The following is a 26,770-nucleotide window of genomic DNA, read 5'->3' as shown; positions in this document are numbered from 1 at the left end:
CACATGTCTTGGAGTTAGAAGTCAGGTCCTTAGGTTTGGCATCAGGCCCTTTCCCATTGGGCCATCACATCCCCATCTCAGGAATGTTGTCAGAGTGACAGAACTCTCTAGTACAAAACTTAAGTGGTTTACTTTCTGAATGTGTGTTTCCAGCTCTCTACTTTGTGGGTATCATGATTGTAGTTTTCTACTAAGTAAGAAATAGTCTGGTAGACAATTATTATGATTTTTGATATACCTCTGTGCAAATCATTTAGTTAATATATTTTATCTTTATTGCACAAAGCCAAATCACACAAAAATGGAAATAGCTCTTCTAGAAAATTTGTGATAGTATTTTTTAATTTTTAGTAAAGAATTGATTTTACCTTCTACACCCATGTGAACATCGTGCATGCTTGCATGAGCATGCCCACTTACACACACTGAAATGTAAGTGTAATCAATATGAAAGTGAAATGAAGATAATCATTTTAAAATAATTTAGAGACAGAGTTTCACAATGTAGCTCTGGTTGTTCTAAACCTCCCTATGTAGATCAGGCTGGCCTCAAACACACACAGGTATCTTCCTGCCTCTTGCTTCCTGAGTGCAGAGATTGACAGAGGCCCAATGCATTTTACCAAGAGCTTTTCCAGTAAGATACTGTATTATATGGACAAGAGACCCATAACCTCATTGCTGCTCACTTGCCCAGTTGGTTTGAAGGGACCTCCCTTAAATTGAGTTTACACATTTATTTGGCAGCTAACTTACATAAATAAGGTATTGGTTTGAATAAAATTGGTCCCCATAGGCTCATATCTTTGAATGTTTGGTTCCCAATTGGTGGATTGTTTAGGAAGGATTAAGAGGTGTGGCCTTGATGGAGGAGGCCCCTTGATGTCATTGGGGATGGGCTCTCAGGTTTCAGAAGCCCACTCCAGGTCCAGTCTAACTCCCTTTCTCTGACTGCAACTTGAGGATGAGATGTGATCTGTCAGCTACTGCTCCTATACTTTCTGCTGCCATGCTTTCTGCTATGTGGTCATGAGCTCACCCTCTGAAACTGTAAGCAAGCCTCCCTTAAAATGCTTTCTTTTATAAGTTGACTTGGCCATGTTGTCTCTCCACCATGTTAGAATAGTAATTAAGACAGTGTCTAGGTCTCCTTTCCCACCTTTCTCTTATTCACTCTCTTTCTCCACCTCTGCTGTTTTACTTGGTGTTTTCCCTTCCTTCTTTCAAAATAAAGCAGTGAAACAATAGAAAAAAAGTTAATAAATATTAAACTAAAATAAAATCTTCGATTGGTATTATTTAACTTGGATATTTTTTAAATTTATTTTTATTATTTCATTTTAAGTATTTTATGTGTATGGGCATTTTGCCTAGAAGAGGGTGTTGGATCTGCTGGAACTAGAGTTACAGACAGTTGTGGGTTACCATGCAGGTGCTAGGGAACAAACTTAGGTCCTCTGCAAGACAACCAGGATTCTTAACCACAAGCCTTTCTCTCCAGCCCCTACTTTGGCTATTCCTTACCAAAGCTTATACTTTCTGTTTTTATTATGGCAGTATTTATTGGTCTCCCTCCCTCCCTCCCTGCCTCCCTCCGTCTCTCCCTCTCTCCCTTCACCCCCCCCCTCCCGCCACCAGATAGGGTTTCACTGTGTAGCCCTGGCTGTCTTGGAACTCCATTGTAGACCAAGCTGGGCTCAAACTCAGATAGATCCACCTTCCTCTGTTTCCTGAGTGCTGAGATTACCATGTACCATCACCTCCTGACTGCCAGCTTTCTTTTGCTTTTTAATTTTTTAAATGTATATGTTTATTGTGAAAATTGAGTGGTACTTGTAGGATCAATTTCTTATAAAGTATTTCTCATGTGCTTGAGGTGGCTTCTAGGTATTTAGTTCGTTTCACCCGCCGATAGTGAGAATAGAGACTTTAGCTCCGTGTTTCTTGATCTAACTGCTGCTGTGACCTTGGGTAACATACTTGGTCTCTGTGTACCTTACTTTCTCCATATGTAAACCGTGATTTTATGAATTTCTGTAGTGTTGACTCATTGTAAAGGCTCAATGTATGCCAGCTGCTGTTAGCTTTTGTTATTAAAGCAGGTTGGCCATTTGTAACTTGTATTGAGAGTACTCAGTAAGTGCTGGTTATTAATAGTGCTGCGGCTAACATTGTCTTTTAGATGGTGTATTGGGTAGGTTGGCCTGAGCTGGATGTGCTTGTCTGCCTGCTCCCTCCTCCCCATTTCCACACATGGCTTTTGTTTTGCAGTGTGGCTATGTAGCCCAGGTTGACCTCATACTTCTAATTCCCTTGCCTCACTCAGCTTCCCGAATAGTGGGATTGCAGGTGTGAGCTCCCGTGGCCAGCTTTCATTGTTAGCCTTAAGAGAGTAACTCTGTGACCTTGAGCATTTCCATTTCCATTTCTGGGATTTCAGTCTAACCAGGTATAAAACAAGGTTGTGGAGTTGTTTGATTTTTCTTTGTTTTTTAGACATTAGTTTATTGTTTGTTTGTGGGTGCACATGTTCTGAGGCATGTTTGTAGAGGGCAGAGGACAACTTTTTTCTTATGCTAAGGTTGCTACTTGGTAGCAAGTAGCTTTACCCACTGTGTCATTTCTACCCTAGTCTAGGTGTGTATTCACTTACATGCCTCTTAATTTAATTAAGAGATTAATTAATTATTTTAAATGACAATGATTGTGTGTGTGTGTTTTTCTTTTAAAAATTGTTTTTGTAGTGCTATAGATTTAATGTAGGGCTCATGTATGAGAGGCAAATACTTTACTGCTGAGTTATAATCCACGCCCTCCAGCAGTGATTTTCTTATGAAATGCTATTGATAGTGTGGTTACTTCATGTCTCTGATCTACATATTTAGTAATTAGTGTACCTTCATAAACAATACTTCTGAGGATAACCCCATTAGATTAAATGGGAGTTGATAGAATTAGCCCTTTTAAAAAACCATTTTAATTTAAAATGAAGATGTATTGAAAATGTGCATATTAAAATAATAAAATGAATATTTTGGTATAATGACTCATTCTGTTCTTAATTTTAAAATATTGTGGACACTGGTCAGATATCATAATGTAACTTCTTATTTGGTTATTTTGCTTTAAATACGATCTTCCACATGACTTATCAGTGTCTTATGGATTACTTTATGAATTTCAGTTATTAATAGGTTGGAAAGCACTTGAAATTTTAAGGAAAGTTGAAAGTACCATGAGTGCCACCCCCTGTAATGATCTGTGCTTTCTTTAAGGAAAAGAGTACATTATGATAAATGAGCTGCAAAAATGGCTTCCGTATAAAACTGATAGAGAGTAGGGAATAAGGTGCTTCTGAACTGATAACCATCTAGAGATGCACGTGGCTGAATAGTTGAATCTGGTTTAGAAGTCCTAGTATTTGAACCAATTCTAGCAGGGAATCTCTTTCTTTAGGAATATAATAATGTCCATTTGCATGGAAGGAACAGTAATTCATAAGATAATGTCTTGAATGTGATCCCAGTTACAATTTTGAGGAAATCATGCATCCTTGCTGAAATTTACATTTCTCTACTGCAGAGAAATCAAATCTAGTTAGCCTAATTACATGGCTATTAGGATTATGAAATAGCACAATCCAGATTGAGAATGCTTAGTTTGCAGGTCTTCTCATGTTCCCTGTAATGTGTTCACTTTCTCATTCATGCTAAATACCTTCTTCCCTGTCTCATTCATGCTTCCTTTAACTCTTTTTCCAGCTGAACATATTGACCTATGTGTCTCTTTTTAGACCTTAGGCTATGCTGGTGGAAACAGACTTGAACACCTAGACTCATCTCACTAAAACTTAGGCAGAACTGACATGTCAGGTGTTCCAGGACAAAATGAAATAAGACATTACCCTTCTCTGAAAAGTTAAAAAAAAAAAAAATGAAAAGAAGGACTGTGAATGTCTTTGAAAGCAAGCCAGTAGGGAATGCTGGCAGGCAGAGAGAATTTGGGGTTATCTTTTGAGAGACTTAACACACCATAGTGAGATCTTTTAAACATCAGGAAGTAACAAGCCAGCTGGAGATTCTGATCAACCTTGCATTTTGTCTTTCTGTGTTGTTCAGAGAGGAACTAGATGGCCGCCTGCCTGCTTCATCCTGTATTGAAGTCTTTTAAAAACATCAACTCTCACAGACATGCCCCCACCCTTACTCTATGCTGTAGATTTAGATTAAAAACAAAATCCTAAAAACTGGCTAGAATGATTCCCATGACTCTTTTGGCAGAGGCAGTATACCATGTACGGGTGCCTTTTGAGCTGTGCGTCGGTAGGGAAATAACCGAAGTGCTTTGTAACTGTTTCCTGTATGCAGAATGTTATCTGTCCATAGCAGTGTGGAGTGAGTTAAGGAGTTAATACATCTGAGCTGCTTAGAATGGCGGCTGCAGCAGAGTAAATGCTTACTAAGTTTTTACTATTATTACATACACATGAAACTACTGGGAAAGAATGACTCATTCCGGACCTTCAGAAACTATTCTGAACCAGGAAATGGCTATTTAGAATGTGGATTTTTTTTTTCTTCACCCGCTGTACCTGACCTGTCCTCACTGACCCTTGCTTATTTTGGTGTCTCATTTGGTAGCAAGTGCCTTTGATTTGTAGTGTTAAATGTAGTGTAGATATGCCATTTTCAGTAATGAACAGTTTTTGAAGCAGGCTGTTCTGACCCCTCTGGATCCACGAGCCCTCTGTTCACAAGGCATCTGACTTCACAAGTCTGAAACACGCATTTTTATGTGCTTTCCATTTCCTAGTAAGCCTGGTGTCTGCTGCACAGATTTAAGCTAGGAGGATTTTTAACATGTACAAGTGTCACTGAGAACAGTCTATCTGAGCTTGTTGTACTTGTGACCATTTTCAAGGGACATTGTCATCTGTGCATGCAGCCTGAGTGCCTTTACTGCATGGTGGGACAAGAAATGTGTCAGAAGATCCCGCTCGATTGACATGTGCCCACCCAACTGCTGGGTTAGCTTACATGCCTCCTCACGGTCGCCTTTCTCTATCCAAGTTATTATTTTATTCTGAAGTAATCTCAGTGGATTGTAATGACTAAGCTCAACATTATTTTATTTCAATATGGCTTGAAAGGCTAGATACAACAAAAAGGGGAAGGAAAACTGTACCGACAGGTTAGAAGTGTTCACATGTCCATTTTCTTTCTGTAGACCAGCACTTGGCATTAAGCCTCAGAACACACATTTAAAGTTTTCTGTAATTGAGCACCATATGAAATATTTTGTGTGGTTTGTGATCTTTTGTGAAATCTTTGAACTGTTTTTGAGAATTTCTTTTTTAGATTAATTTTGTTTATTAGTAATAATTTAGAAGCTAAAGTTTATTGAGCATTATGTGCCCTAGTTGGCTTCATGTGTCCCTTTGTTCACTGCCGCCTTAGTCTTAGGGACAGGTGTAATTATCATTCATGTGTGAGATCATAGAGACAGAGGCTCAGCAGTCTTAGCTGTCACCCTGCAGTACTCACAGTTGCTCAGCAGGTCCATGGTAAATCTGATTTGAGCCCAGGTCTTCTAATTTCAGACTGTTTGGAAGAATGCAGAAGAAGTTTGTTTCCCTCAAGTTTTCAGCCTAACTTGTCTGAAATGATAAACATTTCCAGGATCCGTTTCCAGAATTAGAACTGGCAGACTTCTGAGATAGTGAACTTAGTTGCCAGTTACACTTTAGTTGACTGTTTAATAAAACTGGCTCTTGTTTTTCAGATCTCATTTGGCTCCTCAATGGAAGATGCAGTTATAAACAATAATAAGTTATTCAAGAGGGAAAGTGGTTTTAGGGATAACAATAGGAAATGTTTAAACTACCCAGTGTCATGTTTAGCTAGGTCCTACCTAGGGTCCAACATTGAACAGCAGAAACACTGAGTTTAGGGAAAACTGGGTCTTAGGGATGCATCATCAGCATGTGTAGCTCTAGACTTCAGTGCTGTGCTTATCCTCAGGAAGCAATAGCAAAGAAGGGACTTAGCTGCATGTATCTGAGCCAGCTAATGTCACATTTTACTGTTCTGAAAGTGTTTTCCAGGCACTCTCCTTTTATTACTGCTTTCTATGATTCTATTTTGGAGTGGTACAGTCACATAGTTTGCATACATATTGAAATACATATATTTAATTTCTCTATTTCATACTCAAATAAAACTGTTTTATGCTTTTTTAAAATGGTATTTCAAGTGGATACTACTTTTGTTAGTCTGATACTTCAAATTGTAATTTTGGATTTAGTCAACTAATATAGGCCTTTACCTTTGTATTTAATATATGTAAAATAATAGTTATCCTGTGGAGCACAGGGTAGCTCCATCATTAGGTTCCGTATTACATGCCACTACTGGGTTTCATTGCTCAGATTAGAACTTTAATTATAAATGTAAGCTTTGGTACTTTTGAGATTAGAGGTCATTCTACTCTCCGTAGTCCTGTGTCACTTTTAAGAGCTTAAGGTCTAATGTTTAAACCTCCCAGCTGACGAGTATCTCTAAGCTGGCGTTGTAACATTAGGTTGATGCTTTTTTTCCTCTTGGTATTCTAAGTCGGTTTTTAAAGTTTATGGTGTCTATGGGTAGTCTGGATTATTAGGATATAAATTAACAGCTCAATTGATGGTCATGTGGTATCTGCTTGTAATCCAGCCACCCATCTATCTGCCCATCCATCCATTTGTCTGTCTGTCTGTCCATGCTCTCCCTTCCCATTGTTTCTAGCCTCACATTGTTAAAACAGACACAGGTTTATCTCGTTCTGAAATGATTTGAAATGATGTTAATCCTCAAAACAAATGGGAATGCTTAGGCCTTTTTTATCCCTTGTAGAAATAATCTCCTGAGAAAAGATCCTCAATCAGTGGTTGAAAATAATGCGTTACTTCATTGGGAAAGTATTTTGTGTGGGTTGGGCCATGTAACTGAATAAGTGTTTCCTGCAAACCTTTAACTCTGATCATTTTTCCCTCTACTTTATAGTTGTGACATTTGTTAAAGTAAACTTTTGAAGTTTTTGTTGTTTATACTTTTGGGTCTTTGCGATATGCCTCAGTGGCTGTCCAGTGACTATCTGGTGAGCAAATGAATGAATGAGCACAAAGCTCATGACCTGTGTACATGTCTTGTGCAGTCAGGCCCAGCCTTTTCTGTGGTCGCTGGAGATGGAACTTGCATCTTCACTCTTGCATAGCAAGCACTCTTGCTGAGTCAGCTATTTCCTTAGCTCACAGTTCAGTCTTTTCAATTTTAAAAATTCTTTTCATGTTTGGTGAGTGTTGTTTTGCACCCCGTGTATGCTTGGTGTCTGAAGAATCTAGAAAAAGGCATCAGGTCCCACAGAACTGTAGTTACAGATAATTATGAGCTACCATGTGGATGCTGGGACTCAAACTTGTGTCCCTTGGAAGAGCAGGAAATTATCATAATTACTGAGATATTTTTCCAGCACTCCCACTGGTTGATCTTAAAAAGCATCTCGTGTTTTAATTTTTTTTTAATGCAGTTTCAGAAAATGAGGCACTATCTTATTGGATGTTAATAGGAAGAGATGGTTCAAAGACAGACAGAGAGACACAGACACACAGACACTCACACACTCTTCATGTAAGCCAGTCTCTACTTTTTACATTTATAAATTTTGTATCACTAAAATTTTACATAGTTTTAAAATTTGTACTTCAGGACTATACTACAAATAGTGGTTTTTTTAATTAAATTTGTTTTTTATGTTTCTTCTATTCATGTGTCTTTTAAAGAGACATATGATTTTCATTTAAAATTAATTTACACAGGGAAATAAAATTCAGTATGCATACTCAAATCTGGCTAGCCATCTTGCCCTAGGGATCCCCTATCTCTGTCTTCTGGGTACTGGGATTACCAATGGCTGTTGTGCCTGGCCAGCTTTTTTATGGGTTTTGGGGATCCCAACTCCAGTTTTCATGATTGCACAGCAAATGCAAAATGCCCTTAAGCTTCTATGCTGCTGGTGTCTATCTTTGGAAATAAGTTCTCAGGAAATGAATTAGTAATAGAAACACTAACCTTGCAAGTCAGAGGTTTTGGTGGCTTCTGTCCTGTGGTGAGCTGGTAACAGGAAAATAATTTATACCTATAATTAGGGGTTGAAGAACTTAACAGTATTTCGTTTCAAGCTTCAGTAATTACCTTGATGTTAGAAAGTAAAGCTCATAAACTGTTGGAAACAGAAATACTTGTCAGAAGTGTGTGTGTGTGTGTGTGTGTGTGTGTGTCCACAGACTTATATCTGTATCTATTTATTTCCTGTTTATTCTGTTGCAAATATAGTGTCAGAACACCACAAAAGCCTCAAATCAGAATTTTTGCTGTTCAAGCCACTCCAGTGTATGCTTAGAGTAGTGACCTTTGGGTTTTGTTTATAAATTAGCCCACATGTGTTTGTTAGCTTTGGGAAAGGAAACTAAAGAGGTTCACGAAAGAATAATAATAAACACATGGTGATTATCTAAACGGGGAGGGATAATGTTATTATTTAAAAACTAAGTTTAGCCACCTGTATTATTTTGTTTTAAAACATACTGGTATTTTTTAGATTACTTAGAGAACTCACTAGTCATGACAGTGGACAAGTCTCTTTAGTTACTGTCATTTATCACAGTCACTGTCGTCAGAGTCATCATCATTGCCACCTTTTCTTTGTGGGCCCTTCGATAAGACTGTTTTGGGAGGCAGACAGTGAGGAACTAAGGTTTTAATTAGCATGGGATGTTGGACAAGTGACTTGACTGTTCTGGACATGAATTTCTTCAACTGAAATAGTGGATCTGGACATTCTGAGAGTTAAGAGGGGAATGAGTGTTAGAATCTTAGTACATGTTTGCAGCAGTGAGTGTTTTTTATTACTGTTTGGTCCCTCCATTGTGTCTAGGTATTTCAGTTTCTTGGAGCTCAGGGTTTTGATAGTGTTGTATTTTACCAGCTGTTCTACGAGCTATGTTTTGAAGCTGTATAGAAAAGTGGGCACTAATAATCAACAGAGTATTTGTAGGCTTCCCACTAGGTTGACAAGAGTTCTGAAAGCATTTATCTCTACATTCAGCTTTTATGACCAAAGCCAAGAAGAAATGTTTTCTTCTCATAGATGTTTCTCAGGGTCCTTCCTTAGCTTACAAGACTCAGAGTTTTCCCTGCTGGCTGTAACATAACAGAAAGAAGGAATTTCAGAAGTGGAGGGATTGAAGCAAGGATTTTTAAAGTTCTTGCTTTAAAACCTGTGGTTTTCAGCCTTGGCTACACAATGAAATCATTTGAAATGCTTTTTATAGAATAACAATGCCTAGCAGTGGAAGTGCTGTGCTGCCTGTCACCATCCCATTAAAACAGTTTGAATATACAAGTGTAGTAGAGGTGAAGAATTCAGTACTCAACATTCTGGATTTGGATTCATCTTCCTTACTTTGTATCTTGACATACCCTGGATCATGCTACATTTTGCTGTAGTTCCTAAGGCTGAAGTCTAATTTTATTATTTGATTCTTCTTACAAACTGGTAGTTGTCTTCTTAGATTTTGCCTTGTGTGCTTGTTTTGTTTGTTTTTGTTTTGTTTTGTTTGTTTTTGAGACAAATTTCCCTGTGTAGCTTTGAATGTTCTGAAACTCACTCTGTAGACCAAGGCTGGCCTTAAACTCCTGAGGGCTGAGATTAAAGGCATGTGTCACCATAGCTTGGCTGTCTTCTTGTTCTGATGAAATATTATTGGCTGTTTGTGATTTATTAGGTCAAAAGTAATTTCTAGTGGAAACATATATAATTCTTTCTAGGTTTTCTGAAATACTTGCTACACAAAGAAAGTGCTGATTGGGTCTGTGTTCAGAGTATCATTGCTGAAAATGATTTGGATAGATCCCAGGATCAAATATCTAGGCATTTTATCATCTTTGTAGTGCATTTTTGTATTAGATTTTCAGAGTTAAATATACTTAATTTGTATGAAGCATCTTCTTAGAATTGAGACATTATTTCAAGGTTCCTCTAAGTGTAGACTCATGCCTTAGACAAGGAAAATTCTTACTGATTTTTTGAAGATCATCAAAGGTTGCCAGAGAAACTGATAGTATACACGATCAGGGTTAGTTCATTCTAAGACAAAGTTTAAGAGGTAGGGTGAAGGGTCAGAGACTACAGATTTAAGTATCATGTCTATTCTGTGCTGGATCTTATTAATGTATTTTATTATCTCTTTGCCCTTCCATCTACCAGTTGAGTCAAGACAGGGTATCATGCATCTAAGGCTAGCCTGGGACATGATGTGCTACTGGGGTTGACCTTGAACTCTTCATGTCTTTGCCTTTCTGTAGGCTAGGATAAGGAGAGTGGTTATGGCTGCTGTAACCATGGATATCCTATGGAGTACTCTGTATATAAAGAGAAACCTTATTCCATAATCTCATCTTGCTTTCTTTTGAATATTGTGGTCACTTTTTCATTACATGTCATCCTGTAGGTTTCTAAATTATCAGTGTGTTCACACCTTAGGACAGTTGACATTTTTTGTGGGTTTCTCCACTCTTGTGGATCATCAGCTGATTCAATCCACAAAGGCAGTGTGGGAGCAGAGACATCAAGTGGAGGATTCAGAGATTCTATGAGAATGTACAGTGAATAACCACACTGGGACCAGCTATCAGGAGGCAGATGAACTTTATTTAGGATGATTTGATTCTTATAAAGTTTTGGGGGACTGAGAGTAGGAATATCCAGGATGAACAAAGGTATACAAACTTAGCTGCTCACTGCATTTTCCTCTTCAATAGGATGTGTTTAACTCTAATAAGCCTTCCAGATTGATGTAACCTGCTTTGGTGGGATCCCACCACACTGTTGTAACTGTATCAGTTTATTCTCTCCTTTAAGCCTTGGCATTGGTTGGGAGAGTCATTGTGCTAATAATGACCTTCATGCTATTACACAACTATGTATTAATTTTTTGTTACTTCTGGTTATGATTCCACGGGGTGCTTCTGTGGGCAGGATAGATGAATTTCGTAGGCCAAGCAATACCATTGGATGGATCTATTGATTGCCTGCTTGGGAGTTATTTGACCTTATATTTTAATGATTTATATTTATTTCTAAATGTCTAACATTTCCACTCAGTTTTAAGCTCCTTCAGAAGTGTTAGGATATTCAGGTAATTTGGTTTCGGGAAGTAGTAGCAACTGTTACACATTGTGGTCAGAATGTACTGACTATTTGCTGTCTTGTTGTAATTTATGAGATTTTCCTCTTTTCATGTGCAGGAGAGCAGGTTACCTATTCTCCCTCCCTCCCTCCCTCCCTTCCTTCTTTTCCTTCTTTTTTTAATTATTTATTTTATTTCATGTGCATTGGTGTTTTGCCTGCATGTATGTCTGTGTTAGGGTTTCAGATTCCCCAGAATTAGGATTACTGATAGTTGTGAGTTGCCATGTGGGTGCTGGAAGCCAGTGCTTCTAACCACTTAGCCATCTCTTCAGTCCCCCTTCTCTCTTTCAAATAAATGTTTCCTGAAAGAGTACATTTGCTTTTGGGAGTGGTCCCCATAGACTTAGACTTCTCCGACTTTGTTGAAACCTTCTAGACTACACAGTACTCCTCTGGTCCTTACTCAGTCCTATCTTCTGACAACCCACCAGGGCTAGGGAGATGAGGGCGTGGAGACTGAGGCAGCTCAAGAGTGCAGTCCCAGTGCCAGTTTATACAGGAAGAGCTCCTCACTTGGACCATTCCTGCCCCCACCCCCACTCCACCCCACCCCCACCCCACCCCCACCCCCACCCAGGAAGATGGGATGGGAGAGGGATGGGAGTGGGAGAGAAAAAGAGAGACAGAGAGACAGACTCAGTCCATGTTTCCCAGGCTGCTGTGAATGCTTGGGTTCATGTTACCCTCCTTAGTCTTCCTGTAGTTAGACTTAGTCCTTGATCTTCAACTGATTTTATAGCTCAGCCTTCAGTTGTTATGGGAAATTTTTTTTGTAGGCTGTTACTATACAAATTGTTTAAAGGACACCCCCGCATCTTGTGGTTTCTTCTGACTGCTAACGTTCTTTAATGCAGAGAGGCCTTCTTAGAAGAATTTAATCTGTAATAAGGATAAAGAATGGAAAGCAAAGCTTTGCTCTCTGCCTGGGAAGCTCTGGAGGCAGCTAAAGGAGGGGCTCAGTGTGCTAGTTCATGAATGGGGGCTGATGGGAGTGCATTTGTGATTCTCTGCTTTCTCCTGCTGCTGTATCTTATTCTGGCTTTTTCTGTGATGAATGCTGCCTGGTGTAGAAGAATCCAGGCTCTGGAGCCAGACTTTTGAATTGTGTCTCCACTGTTTTTAGCTGTATGATTCTGGGCAAGATACTGAATATTTTTGTCTTGATTTACTCATTTATTAAGTTGAAAATAGCACGTATTTATGTACATTGTTGTGGAGATTAAATGAGAATTAGTGTGTCTAAGTGCTTAGACTAGAGCACAAAGAGTGTACCCAGCATGTCCATTAAGTATTAGCTATTATGTCTCCTCCAGTACGTGGATAGCCTGCTTCAGATTTGTCTGTGATGGATCAGCTCCCAGGAATAAAGAATGGATTCCAACTGCTTACCATTAAAAAGCTTCTAAATGCCAACTGCCTGACTGTTTTGAATTGTTAAATATGTAAATCTATTTAGTGACCACCCAACTTTGTTTTTGCTTGAATAACAGTTTGCTCTTTAAAAAGCTGTCATTCACTGTTGCTCTACACTTTATATTTACTTGTGAGCTTTCTCCATGTAGATGGAGTCTAGTTTGGGACTTTGTTAAATCTGTGGTAGCAAAATTTGAATGAATTAAAACATCCAGGAGATTTTAACATTTAATGTTAACATGAGCATGCCTTTTTCCTGTTCCCTTTCCAGCACCAAAACTCCCATTGAGGTCCACAGTGTCCATTGAGCTGGTGACTTATGTGGAGTCCTTGAGTAGCAGAGGTGGTGTGTGTGTGTGTGTGTGTGTGTGTGTGTGTGTGTGTGTGTGTATAGAGACCCAAATGCTGTTCCTAGCAGCATAACTCAATCTGAAATCTCAATAATCAGTTCTGTTTTTAAATGGAAGAGAATGCCACCTGCTTACCTGTATATGTATTCTCAATGTTAATGAGTCCTTCACTTGGAGATGGCAGTTGAGCCTACCCTGAATGTGTCAGTCACTTATGACATGCTGTGACAACACCACAACTAAGGCAGCTTACAGAGGAAAGTGTTTATAGGGGCTTACAGTCTCAGAGGGTGGCAGTAGGCAGGCACTGGAGCAATCGGCAATCAGCTTTTTTTTTTTTTTTTTTTTAATAAGCTTTTTTATAAGTAGGAGGCAGAGAGAAAGAGAGAACTGAGAATAGTTTTGGCTTTTGAATCCTCAAGGCCCACCTCCAGTGACATTGATCCTCCAACTCTTTCCAAACACTTCAACCGCCTGGGACTAAACATTCAAATAGATGAAGTTCTTCTGGGGCCATCTTCATTCAAACCCCACACTGATGGTAATTTTCATTGCCTTTCAAGGGAAGCTGCAGTATAGGGGTTGGGTGGGGTGGATAAAATAGTAGAAAGAAATGGGGGAGGGGAGTAGACTAGCCAATTGTAGATCATATTTCTTCCTAGTTGGAGATATTTTTTAAAATACTTTTTATTGATTCTTTGTGAGTATCATATCAGACATTCTAATCCCACTTATCTCTCTGTCCCTTCATACCCCCCTGGCCCTAATAAAATAAAGTAGGATAGAAAAAAAATCTTATCATGGAAGCTGCTGTGTGTCACATACTTGCAAATGTTCATTGCGATGAGTCAAAGCCTCTGGCTTCAGCTGTCCTAGCCATACTGGATTCTCACAGACACTCCTCTAGGACACCCTGTTGTTGCTCCGTGTCATGTATATCCTGCAGCTTTGGATTTGCAGGGCTGGCCCTACTATTTGCTTGTCATAGATGGGGTGAAAATGGGGTGGGTCAATCAACGGCCTGGATTTGGGCCTGGGAGGTAGTTGAGTTGGTCAGCTCACCAGCTGTCCTGTGTATGCACCACCAGGGCAGGCAAGGGGCAGGGGTCAGCTCCGCTCTGCTCGTGTCCTGGGCTGGTTCCCCAATGCCTTTGCCACCAGGGCCAGCTACAGCAGTCCAGGCAAGGTGCTGTAGTCAGTGAAGGGTGGGGCTAGTTGTCCCACTTTCATGACCTTGGTGTTAGCTTTTCACCTGAGTCAGGTGAAGAGGGGCTGGGGGAGCATCTCGCCCTATTACTCAGATACCCCAAGGCAGATGAGGGGTCCAACTAATTCTCCCAAGTTCTATTGCCAGTGAGGGGCAGGGTTTACCTGGAGAATTTCAACCCCAAATTTCTCCTTCACTTTTAGAAACAACACTCAGCCAAATGTCTGAGCTATTTACCTCTGTGTGTGTGTGTGTGTGTGTGTGTGTGTGTGTGTGTGTGTGTGTGTGTGTGTGTGATCTCTTCAAAGCCCCAGGTGTCCTGGAACTCATTATGTAGACCAGGCTGGCCATGAACTCACTGAGATCAACTTGCCTCTGCTTCCCCAGTGCTGGGACTAATGGTGTGCGCCACTACTTCCACCTATCCTATATAGATTGAAAGTATTTTTATTAATTGAGAATTTCATAACATATATTCACACCACATTCTTCCCTCCAAGTTCTCCCAGATCAATCCCTACCCGTTTACACAGTCCTTAACTTTAGGCTCTTTTTAAAAAAATGTTTCTGTCAACTTCAGTTTGTGCTACTCCAGTATTCCTGGGTGTAGGGCCATCCTCTTAATCACTCTTGACCTACCAGGACCTTATCCTTAAAGAAAACCCACTTTTTCTCCCCTAGAAGCCATCAGCTGTCCATTAACTCCTCTGTTAGGGGTTCGAACTCCATGTAGACTGTTAACTGGCTTGGTTTTATGCAGATATCCACAGCTGCTCTGAGTTTATGGATACATGGTCCTGCCATGTCCAGAAGACAGTTTTGCTCTGGTCTTCTCTGATGCCTAGCTTTCAGAATCTTTCTGCCCTCCTCTCTTCCTGAATGATCTCCTGGACCTTGGGGAGGGAGGTTGATATAGGTATTGTTGCTGAGCATCCCACACGCACTCTCTGTACTTCTGACAGTTTTTGTTTTTTTAAACTAAAAACAAAACCAAAAGTGTGTGTGCATGCACGTGCATTCCATGTAGCACCTGTGGATGTCGGAGGATTATTTTTTGGAGTCAGTTCTCTCCTTCCACCATGTGAATCTTAGACTCTGGAGTCAGATAGTCAGGCTTGGTAATAAGCATCTTTAACTGCTTAACTATCTTGCCACCACCCGAACACCCCTTTTAGAGAGTCTTATGTAGCTCATGCTAGCTTCAAACTTGAGGATGCTCTTGAAATCTTGGTCTCCACTGCTTACACTTTCTAAGTGCATCCCAAGTGCAGGGATAATGAGCTAGTGCCACCACTTGTTTTATGCACTGTTGGGGATTAGGAGCAAGGACCCAGTGAGTGCTAGGCAAGTGCTCTACCCGCTGAACTGTATCCACCGCACCCCCCCTCCCATGCTGCTCTTTGTCTGAAAAGGGAACAGATGCCTATTCTGAGAACATTAAACAGTTTTAAAGTTATATTTATTATTATTTTTGTGCATGCATGTATATGCATTCCATAGCACATGTGGAGGTCATAAGACAAATTGCAGAGAGCCATGTGGGCTCCAAGGACTAAACTATGATTGCCAGGCTTGTGGAAAATGCCCTTTTCTCCTCATCTAATTTGCTGGTCCTCTGAGAACATTTTAATAAAGATGTTAGTAGGTTTTCCTAATTGCTAAAGAAGACCGTGGACCAAAAGTAGATACAAGTGTAATCGTCTCTTCAATCTCCACTTTGTACTATTCAGGTGTGTGTGTGTGTAGTTGTGTATGTGCAGGCCAGAAAGTCAACTTTGGGTATGTCCTCGGAAGCTTTTCACCCTGTTATTTGAGACAGAATCCCCTAAGGGACACAGGGAGCAGCAACAAACTAGGCTGACTGGGGGCTGGCAGGCCTTAGGAATCCTCTCCATCACGGGGCTACTCACAGATGAGCACTATCATGCCTGGCTCTTCTGTGATGGGGTTGGAGCCTGGGTCCTCGCTGTGTGGAAAGCACTTTCCCAGCTGAGCTGTCTCCTAGCATTGCTGTAGTGGTTGACATTATTTCATTTGGTTGGTTTTCCAAGTTTCCTTGACAAATCAACCTTAGAGGTTCAAACCAAAATAAAACAAAAGCATAACAAATAAGAAACCAAACCCACAAGCAGCTATGCTTTAAACACCAAGGATGTCAGCATGAAGTAAATAGATTGACATTTCTGCTTTGAAATCTTTTAGTAAAGGAATTTAAGCTGACTGAGAAGTTGTGGCTTTACTTTGTAAGGGCACGTTTGACCTTTCTCAGTGATTTTTTTTTAGAAATAAGGACAGACACACTGGGGTGTTTTGGGCTAAACGTTGCTTTAACCTGCAGCTGGCTCTTAGGATTTAGTCAGTCTTCAGCAGACAGAGTCACTTGTGTTGTGCTTTCAGACATGAGTGAGGCCTCTGACGTGCTTACCATGTCTCCTACCTGTGTGTGACGGTAAAAGAACACTGTTGTCTTGTTCTTTTGAGTTTGCTTTTGAAGTAACTTTCAGAGAATTCCTGTTGCCTAGAAATTGATGACAGACTTACACCATTTCCTCTTTTTTTCTTAGACGTTCCAACCTCAGAGCAGCCTGAACTGTTCCTAAAGAAACTTCAGCAGTGCTGTGTCATTTTTGACTTCATGGACACGCTATCTGATCTTAAAATGAAAGAATACAAGCGCTCCACTCTTAATGAACTGGTGGACTACATTACAATAAGCAGAGGCTGTCTGACAGAGCAGACTTACCCTGAAGTAGTTAGAATGGTGAGTTTCCTTTTTCGCCGCTGACACTTTTAAGCATCTTCTATAGCCACTCATGGGTGTATTGATTGCAGTGAGGTCACCGAGGTCTCCTTCACAAACAAAAGCCAGCCTCCTGAGAGCTAGATGCAAGCAGTCAGCACAGCACTAGGATTTGAAGAGCATGATTTCATGACGATGAAACCCAGACCGTCCCACCGACTGCAGCGTTGAAGGAGTGACCTCAGAGCGTGATGCTAAGGCCAGGGTGCCGTGGATCTCTGCAAAGACACAAGAGAATCAACCAGTTTTAGATTTTATTGAAATGATTCAAGCCTGTTGAGTATCTTAACTTTCACCACCTCTACACTGTGGCATATTGAAATGGCATCATACTTAATAAAATTATGACATAGAAAATCTAGTTAAGGCCTCTCTTGGCTTTATAATGAATTGTTCTCTTTGTAATTTCCTTGAAATCAGGAGTAATGCCTTTTATGGTGTTAGAACAATAGCACTGTGTGTGGTCCTTAGGAATTACAGGAAGAAACATTATTTGTATAATGCAAGCAATTATGTTCTTACTGTGTCAATAATTACATTAGCTTTTTAAAAATTGAGCTGAAATCTGACTGTTAGGTCTCTGTGATGTGGTTGCCTTCCTTGGCATCCTAGAAGATTATAGATTGAGAGGCTGTTGTTCACAGGAGGACATGGGGTAGGGGGATAAAGGAAACAGTGCAACTACAGAGGTTTAAAGGGGCCGAGCATCATTTAGAGCCCATTGGAGGAACAGGCACAAGGAATGCCTTTGACAGATGAGCTTGTAAGGGCTTGATATGTGGCATCCATATGTACATCTGAAGGGGAATGAAAACAAATATATATGGCAGTACATATATATGTATTGGATTTGTTTTATTTTGCAGGAATGTATTATTGAATGTTTTGTAAGTTAATTGTTTCCATTGTTGCTTCTGAGTAGCGGTTTTCAACAAGGAGCACTTAGGCCTCCCAGGACATTTGGCAGTGTCCAGAGCTGTTTTTGGTAGTCACATTTATATGGGAAGAAAGAATGTCCAACATCTTCTGGGCAGAGGCTACAGACACAATGCTAAGCATTTTAAAAGAGGGCAAGAAAGCTATACAAGGAAAGGTGATCTAGTCTCAGATATGAGCAGTTGCACTGTTGGACAATCCAGCTTCTGAGTGTAGGTCCTTTCTAAATCTCCCAGCCAAACATTTAGCATTTTCTCTTGCCAACCTGTGCTTTGCAGAGCATGGTCTCTGGATGTTAGCTTACCTGTGCGTTCAGAGATACCCAGTTTAGAGTTTTCTTCTATGACGTTCTGTGAGAATGGAAGCATTTACTGATATATTTGCATTATTTTTGTAAACACACTAATTGTGTCTGTACACACTTTCTGTATGTTCCATCTTTTAGCAGTTTTCAGTATGTAGAGAGCTTCATTTTTTATAGCTACTCAGTATTTTATTGGATAAATGTGTTGTGTTTAACTGTTATCCTATAGATGGCCTTGTAAACCCATTAGTTTATCCTTTTATAAGTTTTTTAAAGATTATGGGCTTTTATTTTTCACGACAAAATTGAGAGGAAAATACAAAGATTTCCTATTTGCCTCCATTTCCAGTCGTGTGTGGTCTTTGCTATCACCATCCCAAATGGCACATTTTCAGAATTTATCAACTACATTGGAACAATGTAATCACCCAGAAACTGTAGTTTACTTCAGGGTTCATGCTGTATGTTCTTTGGATTTGGATTAAAGTCCAGTGATAAAAAGCATCATACTCTATCACACAGAGGAGCTTCATGCTGCTCTTCTCTCTTAACCAATGACTTTGTCCCTGACTTCATAGCAGTTTTTCTGGGACACATTAGCCTTTTTTACATTGGCTTCCTTAATGCCCTTTCATTCTTGTTTTGATTTTCAAGATGGGGTTGAATACACTAGCACAGGGATAGCCTGGAACTTGTTAGTAGCCCAGGCTGACCTTCAGCTCCCAGCACTCCTGCATCCGTCTCCCTAGTGTTGGGATTGCAGATGTGAACCATCATACTCAGCCAGTTCAATATTATTAGTGCTCAGTAATATCCCAGTGTGTGAATGTGCCACAGCCTTTTACCTGCGAAGTTAGTTTCACCCACATTTTGGCAGTTATAACTAAAGCACCTCTGGAAATCTGTGCACATTTGTGTAGGGCATACATTTTCAACTACTTTGGATAGATACTGAGGACTGTAATTCATGGGTCTTATGTAAGTCACTGACAAACTTAATGTCCAGAGTGGCTGTACTGTTCGGCTTCCTGCCAGAAATGATCGTCCCATTGCCCCATGTCTTTATCAACATTTGCTTTCCCTCCCTTCCCATTTTGCCCCTTCATGTAGGGTCTGGCCCCTAATTCTTATTCTCATTTTCCCTAATGGGCTGGCTTACAGGGCCACTGTTTCTGACAAACCCAGGGTTTTCTCCTTTAGTTCTGCTTCTTGGCAATTGACTCATGGAATATACTACTTTTATTCTTCCACGCATGCATCTAATTTTTCCAATAAAGAGCTAAGTATCCTAGAGAGGAATTGTCCTGCATATCTTAGTAGGCTCTGGAATGCCTCTTAGCTGAGCCTAACTGATTTCAGGCTCTAAAATTATCATGAAGATGGTCTATTATTCAATTATATTGAGTCAGTAAACCTTGTATTTAACATAATGTAAAAAAGTCTTCCATTTTTTGAATCAGCTTATCCTAAATTAGCTTTAGTTTCCTAAGGGAGTCCATCGTTTTGTGGCCTACATTCCCCTTTGTCTTTAAGCTATTTATATTTGTTTTAAGACATTCTTGAGCCTTGCTTTAGGCAGCTTTGAATATGTAGCATTCTTTCTTGAAAGACAGCTTTACGTAGAGTTCTCAGGTGTATATTTATTTTTATATGTAATTTATAAAATTTGTTAGCTATTCATTTGTTATGGTACTTATGTAATCTGGGCTATTTATAGAATTTATGTTTGAATAGAAAGTGAAACCTCCTGGGTTCAAGGGCCACTTTTGGCCATACTCACTTGCTTTATCACTGTGAATTACTTATCTTTGGGGTCTTCAGTTTCAAATGATGCTGAGAGCTCTTCCTAAATAAATGGATGTTCTGTGTGTACATTGGTGTTCTGAGTACTTCAGCACGTATGTACAGACTAACTGCATACTGCTTTTTAAGAAGGCTTAGAACCAAAGGCTACCTTGGTGCCCCCTCCCCCATCCTCTAGGCTACCCTATTTTGCTACCTCTAAGGTCCTTATGAGTATTAAGTCTGGTCCTGCTTATCTCTGTATCATAACTCTCTTGGGGAGAGAGAGGGTTGTGAAGATAGCAATAATGTATGTAAATCTCTTAGAATAGCCTCTTAACACATGGCAAAATGTTTAGTGAATGGCCTTGTTATGCTTTGCTATTACATGCTTGAATTTGCATAGCCCATGTTTGTAGATTTTTACATTCTCTAACAGCTAGATGTATTCTGTTCATTGCTTCAGTTTCTCTCAAATTCTGTAGCTCAAGGATGATCCTGCCTGGTGAGTAGTCATTGTCCCTACTGGCTCCTCTTTTTTGTTATTGTGAAATGAAACTACTTCTCCAGAATGAGGAAGTGGTAATGTTTTTAATGAAATGCTAATGAAATATGCTAGGTGGTTTTGAAAACAAGGATGAATCAGAATGACATGGTATGGTGTCATACCTAAAGCTCAGTCAACTTGTTGTGACCTGTTCTTGGAGAGTTGGTTTACTTGTGAGGGGTGATGGAATAGAGAGAAAGTAAGATATGAGCTGGGGAAGCTATTTTTACCATCTAAGCTAACTCTGGGTACCACCTACAGGCTACTAGAATGAAAGAAAAACATTTTATGTGTAAATACAGTCAACAATATAACATAAATTTACCTCGTGGAGAAGAGAATGTTTATAGGGGAAGAGTCTTGGGGAGAACGTGTGGAAGTTACTCTACTTATTACTCCTCTCAAGTAGTGATGAGACTTCTTTCAAGCTTCAGTTTCTCCTATTGTCAGTGGAGGGAGCTGATGATACCTCAGATCCTTCTAGTTTTGAAAAGGATGGCTTTTGATCAACACTGCCCAAGTTGTTTAGAATGACGTTGTCAGGGTTTACTAATCACTTTCCAAACCAATTGCTTGCATAGGTAAGTTTGTTTTATATTTTTGTGCTGTCTTCTCTGATGGAAAAAGGTGTCAGGGCCTTAAGTTGTTTTGGGTCTTGCTGTATTCCATTCTGTATTGTCTCTAGGGTGAAGTTTTTGTCTTTATGGCATACACATGTACATATTCATACATACAAACCATACCGATACTAATCCATCTTTTTGGTACTGTTGTATTTATCCATTTAAAATATTCCTTAGAATTTTTTGATCTTCAAATAACCTAGTCACTTTTATTTATGTATAAATTTGAACTCTGTTTTTTATATTTTTATATTCACATATCTTTTCTAAAAAATAATTTATTGGAGGGTACTCCAAATGTGGGATGTATTCTTGTTGGTAAAAGCATTGTCTTTGTTAATGCTAGGTAGTATTCAGTGAATGACTTAATGCCATGTTTTTACTTAAAAAAAAAAAAGGTGGTGTTGAGTGTTAAACCTATGATATTTATGAATTCCAGGTGAACATTCTAGCACTGATCTTTATTCCCAGCCTTTGGTTAGTTTGTTTGATACAGGACCTTTGTGTGTAGTGTAGGCTGGCCAAGACTTACTTTGTAAATTAAGCCAGTCTCGGTTTATGATCTCCATGCCATAGCTTCTTCGCAAGTGCCAAGAATTATGTGCATATGACATTATATCCAGCTTATATGCTTATTTTTTGATGACTATTAAAGATGGTTGTTTTCTGCCAATCATAGAAAGTATAATGTAGACAAATTAAAAGATGTCATACTAATAGAATTATCTATTAGGTAAGGAAGAGAGAAGGTTTGGTAGGGTGTCCTTTGCAGACTATCTAGAATGTGTAAAGCCTTAGTAGGGTATAAAAAGATTTTTCAGGTGGCTGAGCTACAAGGGAATTCAGAAACCACATACATACAGGGGATATACAGTGCTGTGTTGTTATAGCATTAAAAGTGTGTGTTTGTGTGTGTGCCTGTGTCTCTCTGTGCGTGCATGAGCTTACAATGGAAAACATGTTAGTTTTGGCAGCTGAATGTGTTTAATGAGTGTCAATTTGTGCAGGTACCTTACAGACGGTAGAGGCCCCTACCGGCTTGAAGTTGAAGAGTGATGCTGCACTGATAATTTTAATGGCAGCAGAACAGATAGTGTGGTAAAGACAGGATCAATAGCGGAGTGTTAATGTTAAGAAGACATGCAGCCCTAAGCCAAGAGCTGGGAGGAAAAGGTAGAGAAGGAAGGAAGAGTTAACTTTTGAGGATCACTGAAAACTTCAGGGGAAGCCACTTTCTGTGTGCTTATTTGGGAGAGGAGGGAGATCAGATGGCTGTGGTGTATGGCCCTCATGGTGTAAGGTAGCTGTGGTCCTTGTGGTGCTTCTGTTAAGGTACAGCAGTAGGGAGAACAGGTTTTGGTTGGAAGCTGAGAAGTTGAGCTTTTCCTATTGTTGATGGAGGCCAAATATAAAAAGGTATATGTAGAACTGGTTGTTGTCAACATGGAGGCAGGCAGGAGACAGGGACAGAGATGTGCTCCATGCTGTCTGTGCCATGGTCCAGGTGGGAACAAGTTGGTTGAGAAGTGGGCAGGATGAGGAAGTTGAGAACATGGTGACACAGTGATTTCTCAGACTGCAGTAGGACCTTGAATATCTTGGCTTCATTTGAGTAAAATCTTAACCATTTTTTTTTTTTCTATAAAAAACTATACAACTTTATCATATGGTTACTGCTGTTAATATTTTATATTTTGTCCTTATGACTTGACTAGTCTTGGTTTTAAGCTTATGTTGTTCCTAGTGGTTAAATCTCTGAATACTGTGATTGAGGCTATGTAAGTTTCAGAATTAATGTAGCTTTAGTATAAATTATATTGGAAAGTCTTTTATTTCTATTGAGATCTTTTCTTGAGTCCTTCATATTATTTCTTGGCCACTGCTAATATTTTTTTCTGCTTTCACATTATATCCTGTTACTTGGTTATCTAAATGCTCATTTTAAAAAATATATTCTTTGATTTAACTGGAAATCATAGCTCTGATTAGCCTCTTAATAGAATAATATGGTTTTATGGAGAATTAGGAATTCTTAATTAAGGTCGTCAAAGTCTGCTTCAACATAGGTTAGGATGCTTTGCTATCGTTATATCCTGTTGACTGGATGATAGAGAACTTCTTGTTATTAATGTAGCATCGACTAATTAAACGCAGCATTGGAAATGGTAAGAAACAGGAGGATGTAAGAACTTGTCATTTGTCAGATTCTTGCATTTGATAAGAGAGTTTACTTTGGAGGTATGTGAGAGGGGTGTTTACTAACTGAACTTACTGGGAAATTTTGAGAATAAGTTCAAGATACTTGTGTAGAAACACCTCAGAAGGAAGACCCAGAAGCAGATTAGCAATGTACAAATTCTTGGTACATAGGAGAGAGCTTATGGTTAAATATTGAAGATCAGCAAAAGACATTTTAGAAAGAGCAGGAAAGATTGACTAGGCAAGGCCAGGGGCAGGTGTTGGCATTCGCCATTTGTCAGGTTCCCCTAAGCTGCCGTTCTGTGCTTGTCTGGTCAGTGTTCCCTTAGCAAGATTTGTTGACTTGGAGAACACAGATTTATTTCACAGGGCCACTGAGCTCTCTGATTTTGACTGCATTGTGTGTGTGTGTGTGTGTGTGTGTGTGTGTGTGTAAGGAAAGAGTCTCAAATAGCTTAAATTTGATTTTGTCATATGTACATTAACTGTCTACATTAGATGTCTAGGTGAGAGCATCTAAAACTGAATTTTGGGAGGAGCTTTCTCTTTCAGTTTGTATCAGCAACTGAAGCTGTTAAATACAATTGTCATGATGTCTTCACCGTGCAACCACCTGGGCCTGGCTCTGTGAACTGGTCTTTCTCTTTGCCTTTGCTAGGGATTGAACCTTGTGCATGTTAAACTTTCTCCACTGAAACTGTACCTACAGCTCACACGGAAAGACTTTTAGTCATGTATTCAATATTGTAAACACACACACACACACACACACACACACACACACACACACACACACACGTGACCATGTAGAGCTTTGTATATATAGAATGAAGGCACATGAGGAAGCCAGAATAGAATATTGATCCTCTGGAGCTGAAGTTACAGGTGAGCTGCCTGACACAGGTGCTGGGAATCAAACTTGGATCTTTTGTAAGAATGGAGTAAACTACTAACTACTGAGCCATCTGTCTGGTCTTAGCCATTTATTCTTTTCTCGTATATTTTCCCTTTTTCTTTCTTCCCTTTTTTAGATTTATGTGTATTAATGTTTTACTGCATATATATGTTTGTATACACAGTTTGTGCCTAGTATCTGCATAAGTCAGAAAAGGGTTTTGGGGTCCCCTGATACTGGAGTTATAGATGGTTATAAGCCACCATACAGATGCTGGGAACTGAACCCAGCAAGTACTCTAAATACTGAGCTATCTCATTAGCCCTTAGTCATTTATTCTTAATGCTTGACCAATTATTAATCTCTTTACTTACTACTCATAACTGCAAATGGAAGCTTCCATGACTAAAAAGCTTCTGGTGGCATAAACAGTTGTTTTTAAGGCAGTTTAACAGGCGTATCATGCTCCATTTTTCAAAACAGCAATAATGCCTTTCTTCTAGTGCCTATGACTTCTCCAGCTATGGCTTTTGTCTGGGATTTATGGCACCAGATGTGGATTCCTTGCTGTAGAGCAAACAACAGATCCAACCAGAAAGTAGTTGGTTACCATTATGACAGACTTGCCACTATTGCATTAAAGGCTTCTCTGGGCTGGACAGTAATGCTGCACACAGGGTCTACAGCTGAGCAAGACCATTATTGCCAATTCTCCCCTACTATCCTGCATTATGCCCTCTGATACTATGAAGGGTAGATAGCAGGAAGAGCTTCCAGGCCAGATCTAGTTTGCTTTCTTTGTGGTCTACCAGATGGGCAACCAGCAGCAATTACAGTTGTCTAGACTACTTTGGGGTCCCAGGTACCTCCATGACCAATAGCTTATAGGGTCATAGCCCACCCCGGCACTGGAACTTTCATTTAATAACCTTGCTTCTGGGAGCAGCTCAGAATGTCAGTTTGGGAAGGTTGATATTTATATTTACATAAAGTTATTTTTATTCAAAATATGTATATAATATACTAAATATAAATATATATTTATTTGTGTGTGTGTGCTGCTTCTATACTATGCTTTTATTTTTAAACTTTTCTTTCTTGATTTTTTTTTCCCCCCTGGGACAGGGTTTTTTTTTTTTTTTTTTTTTTTTTTTGGTGTGTGTGGCCCTGGCCATCTTGGAACTCACTTTGTAGGTCAGGCTGGCCTCAAGTTCAGAGATCCACCTGTCTCTCTTATTGAGTGCTAGGTATGCATCACCATGCCTGGCCCCTTGAACTTTCTAAATCTAAAGTTTTTTTTTTTTGTTTTGTTTATTTGTTTTAAGACTTATTTATGTATGTCTATTTTACCTGCACACCAGAAAAGGACATTGGATCACAGGGGATTGGTTACAGTCATAGACCATTGGGAGCCCTCATGTGAATGCTGGGAATTGAATCCAGGACCTCTGGAGGAGAAAGCAGCCAGTGCTCTAAACCATGGAGCTATCTCTCCAATCCCGAAGCTAAAGATTCTGAAATCTTTTTCTGTATATTTGGTTGCTTCTGACAAAGGCAGATGATATGTGGATTGAGTATCTAAATGTCTACTTTTTAATAGGAAAAACTTTCACTATTTTTTAAAAATTCATATATCGTTAGAATATGTCTTGATCATACTGGCTTCTTACTTCTTCCAGCTTCTCCCAAAGTCACCTAATTAATACTTCTTGATATAATTGTGTATTCATACCCTTCCTGTCTTAAAAATTTATTGCCCCTCAAGAATTCTTAAGGAGTTTGAGATTGGGATTTTAACTGTGATTAATTTCAATTTTTTTAATTAAAAAAGTTTTTTTTTTAGGATATAACTATTTGCTTAGTTTTCAAGCCGTATTCCTTTTGGCCTGCTTTAAATTAAGGTTGTTCAGGGTTTTTAATATACTTAATATTCTTTGAAAGGTGTGACTTGTCAATCATCGATATCCAACAAAACCACCCGCTGTACTGAGCGTCTTCCTCTTCTGTCTCCAGCCCTCCTTTATGACACTGGCAGCAGAGCTGTGCTTAGTAAGAACGCTGTATTTAAGGTTGTAGTGTCCTTTTTCCCTCCAGCTTTTTTTAACTTTATTTTAAAAACAAAAATAAATATACAGATTTTTAAGCATTTTTGCATAAAAGTATACAAACACATTTTTATAAGGTTGTAATTAAGTATTTGTATACATACACATATGTATATATGTAACAATAATATAGGAAAAGAGGTTATTAATTTGAGGGGATAGGAGAGAAACTGGGAGGGGCTGTAGGACAAAAAGGGGGATGTGATACAGTTCTATTTTAATTAAAATATATTCTTTTTTTCTCTTTTTTTCTTGATCTTCACACAGTCTGTGGGTTGGTTCTAGGGTGTTCAGGGCTTTCTGGGGTTAGTATCCCATTATCA

General features: G+C 39.3%; 1 protein-coding gene across 1 annotated transcript in view; it reads left to right on the top strand.

The window, feature by feature from the left end:
• PPP2R5E (protein phosphatase 2 regulatory subunit B'epsilon) overlaps positions 1–26,770 on the top strand; it is a 141,380-nt gene that overhangs the window by 57,555 nt on the left and 57,055 nt on the right. The window contains exon 3 of the mRNA XM_080935203.1: positions 16,821–17,017. Within this exon, the coding sequence (XP_080791329.1) occupies positions 16,821–17,017 (197 nt within the window). The remainder of the gene's footprint in view (positions 1–16,820; positions 17,018–26,770) is intronic.

Source organism: Micromys minutus (assembly GCF_963924665.1).
Source record: "Micromys minutus genome assembly, chromosome: 1".
Taxonomy (NCBI): Eukaryota; Metazoa; Chordata; class Mammalia; order Rodentia; family Muridae; genus Micromys; species Micromys minutus.
Note: the sequence above shows the minus strand (reverse complement) of the source record. Positions and strands in the feature narration are given on the sequence as shown.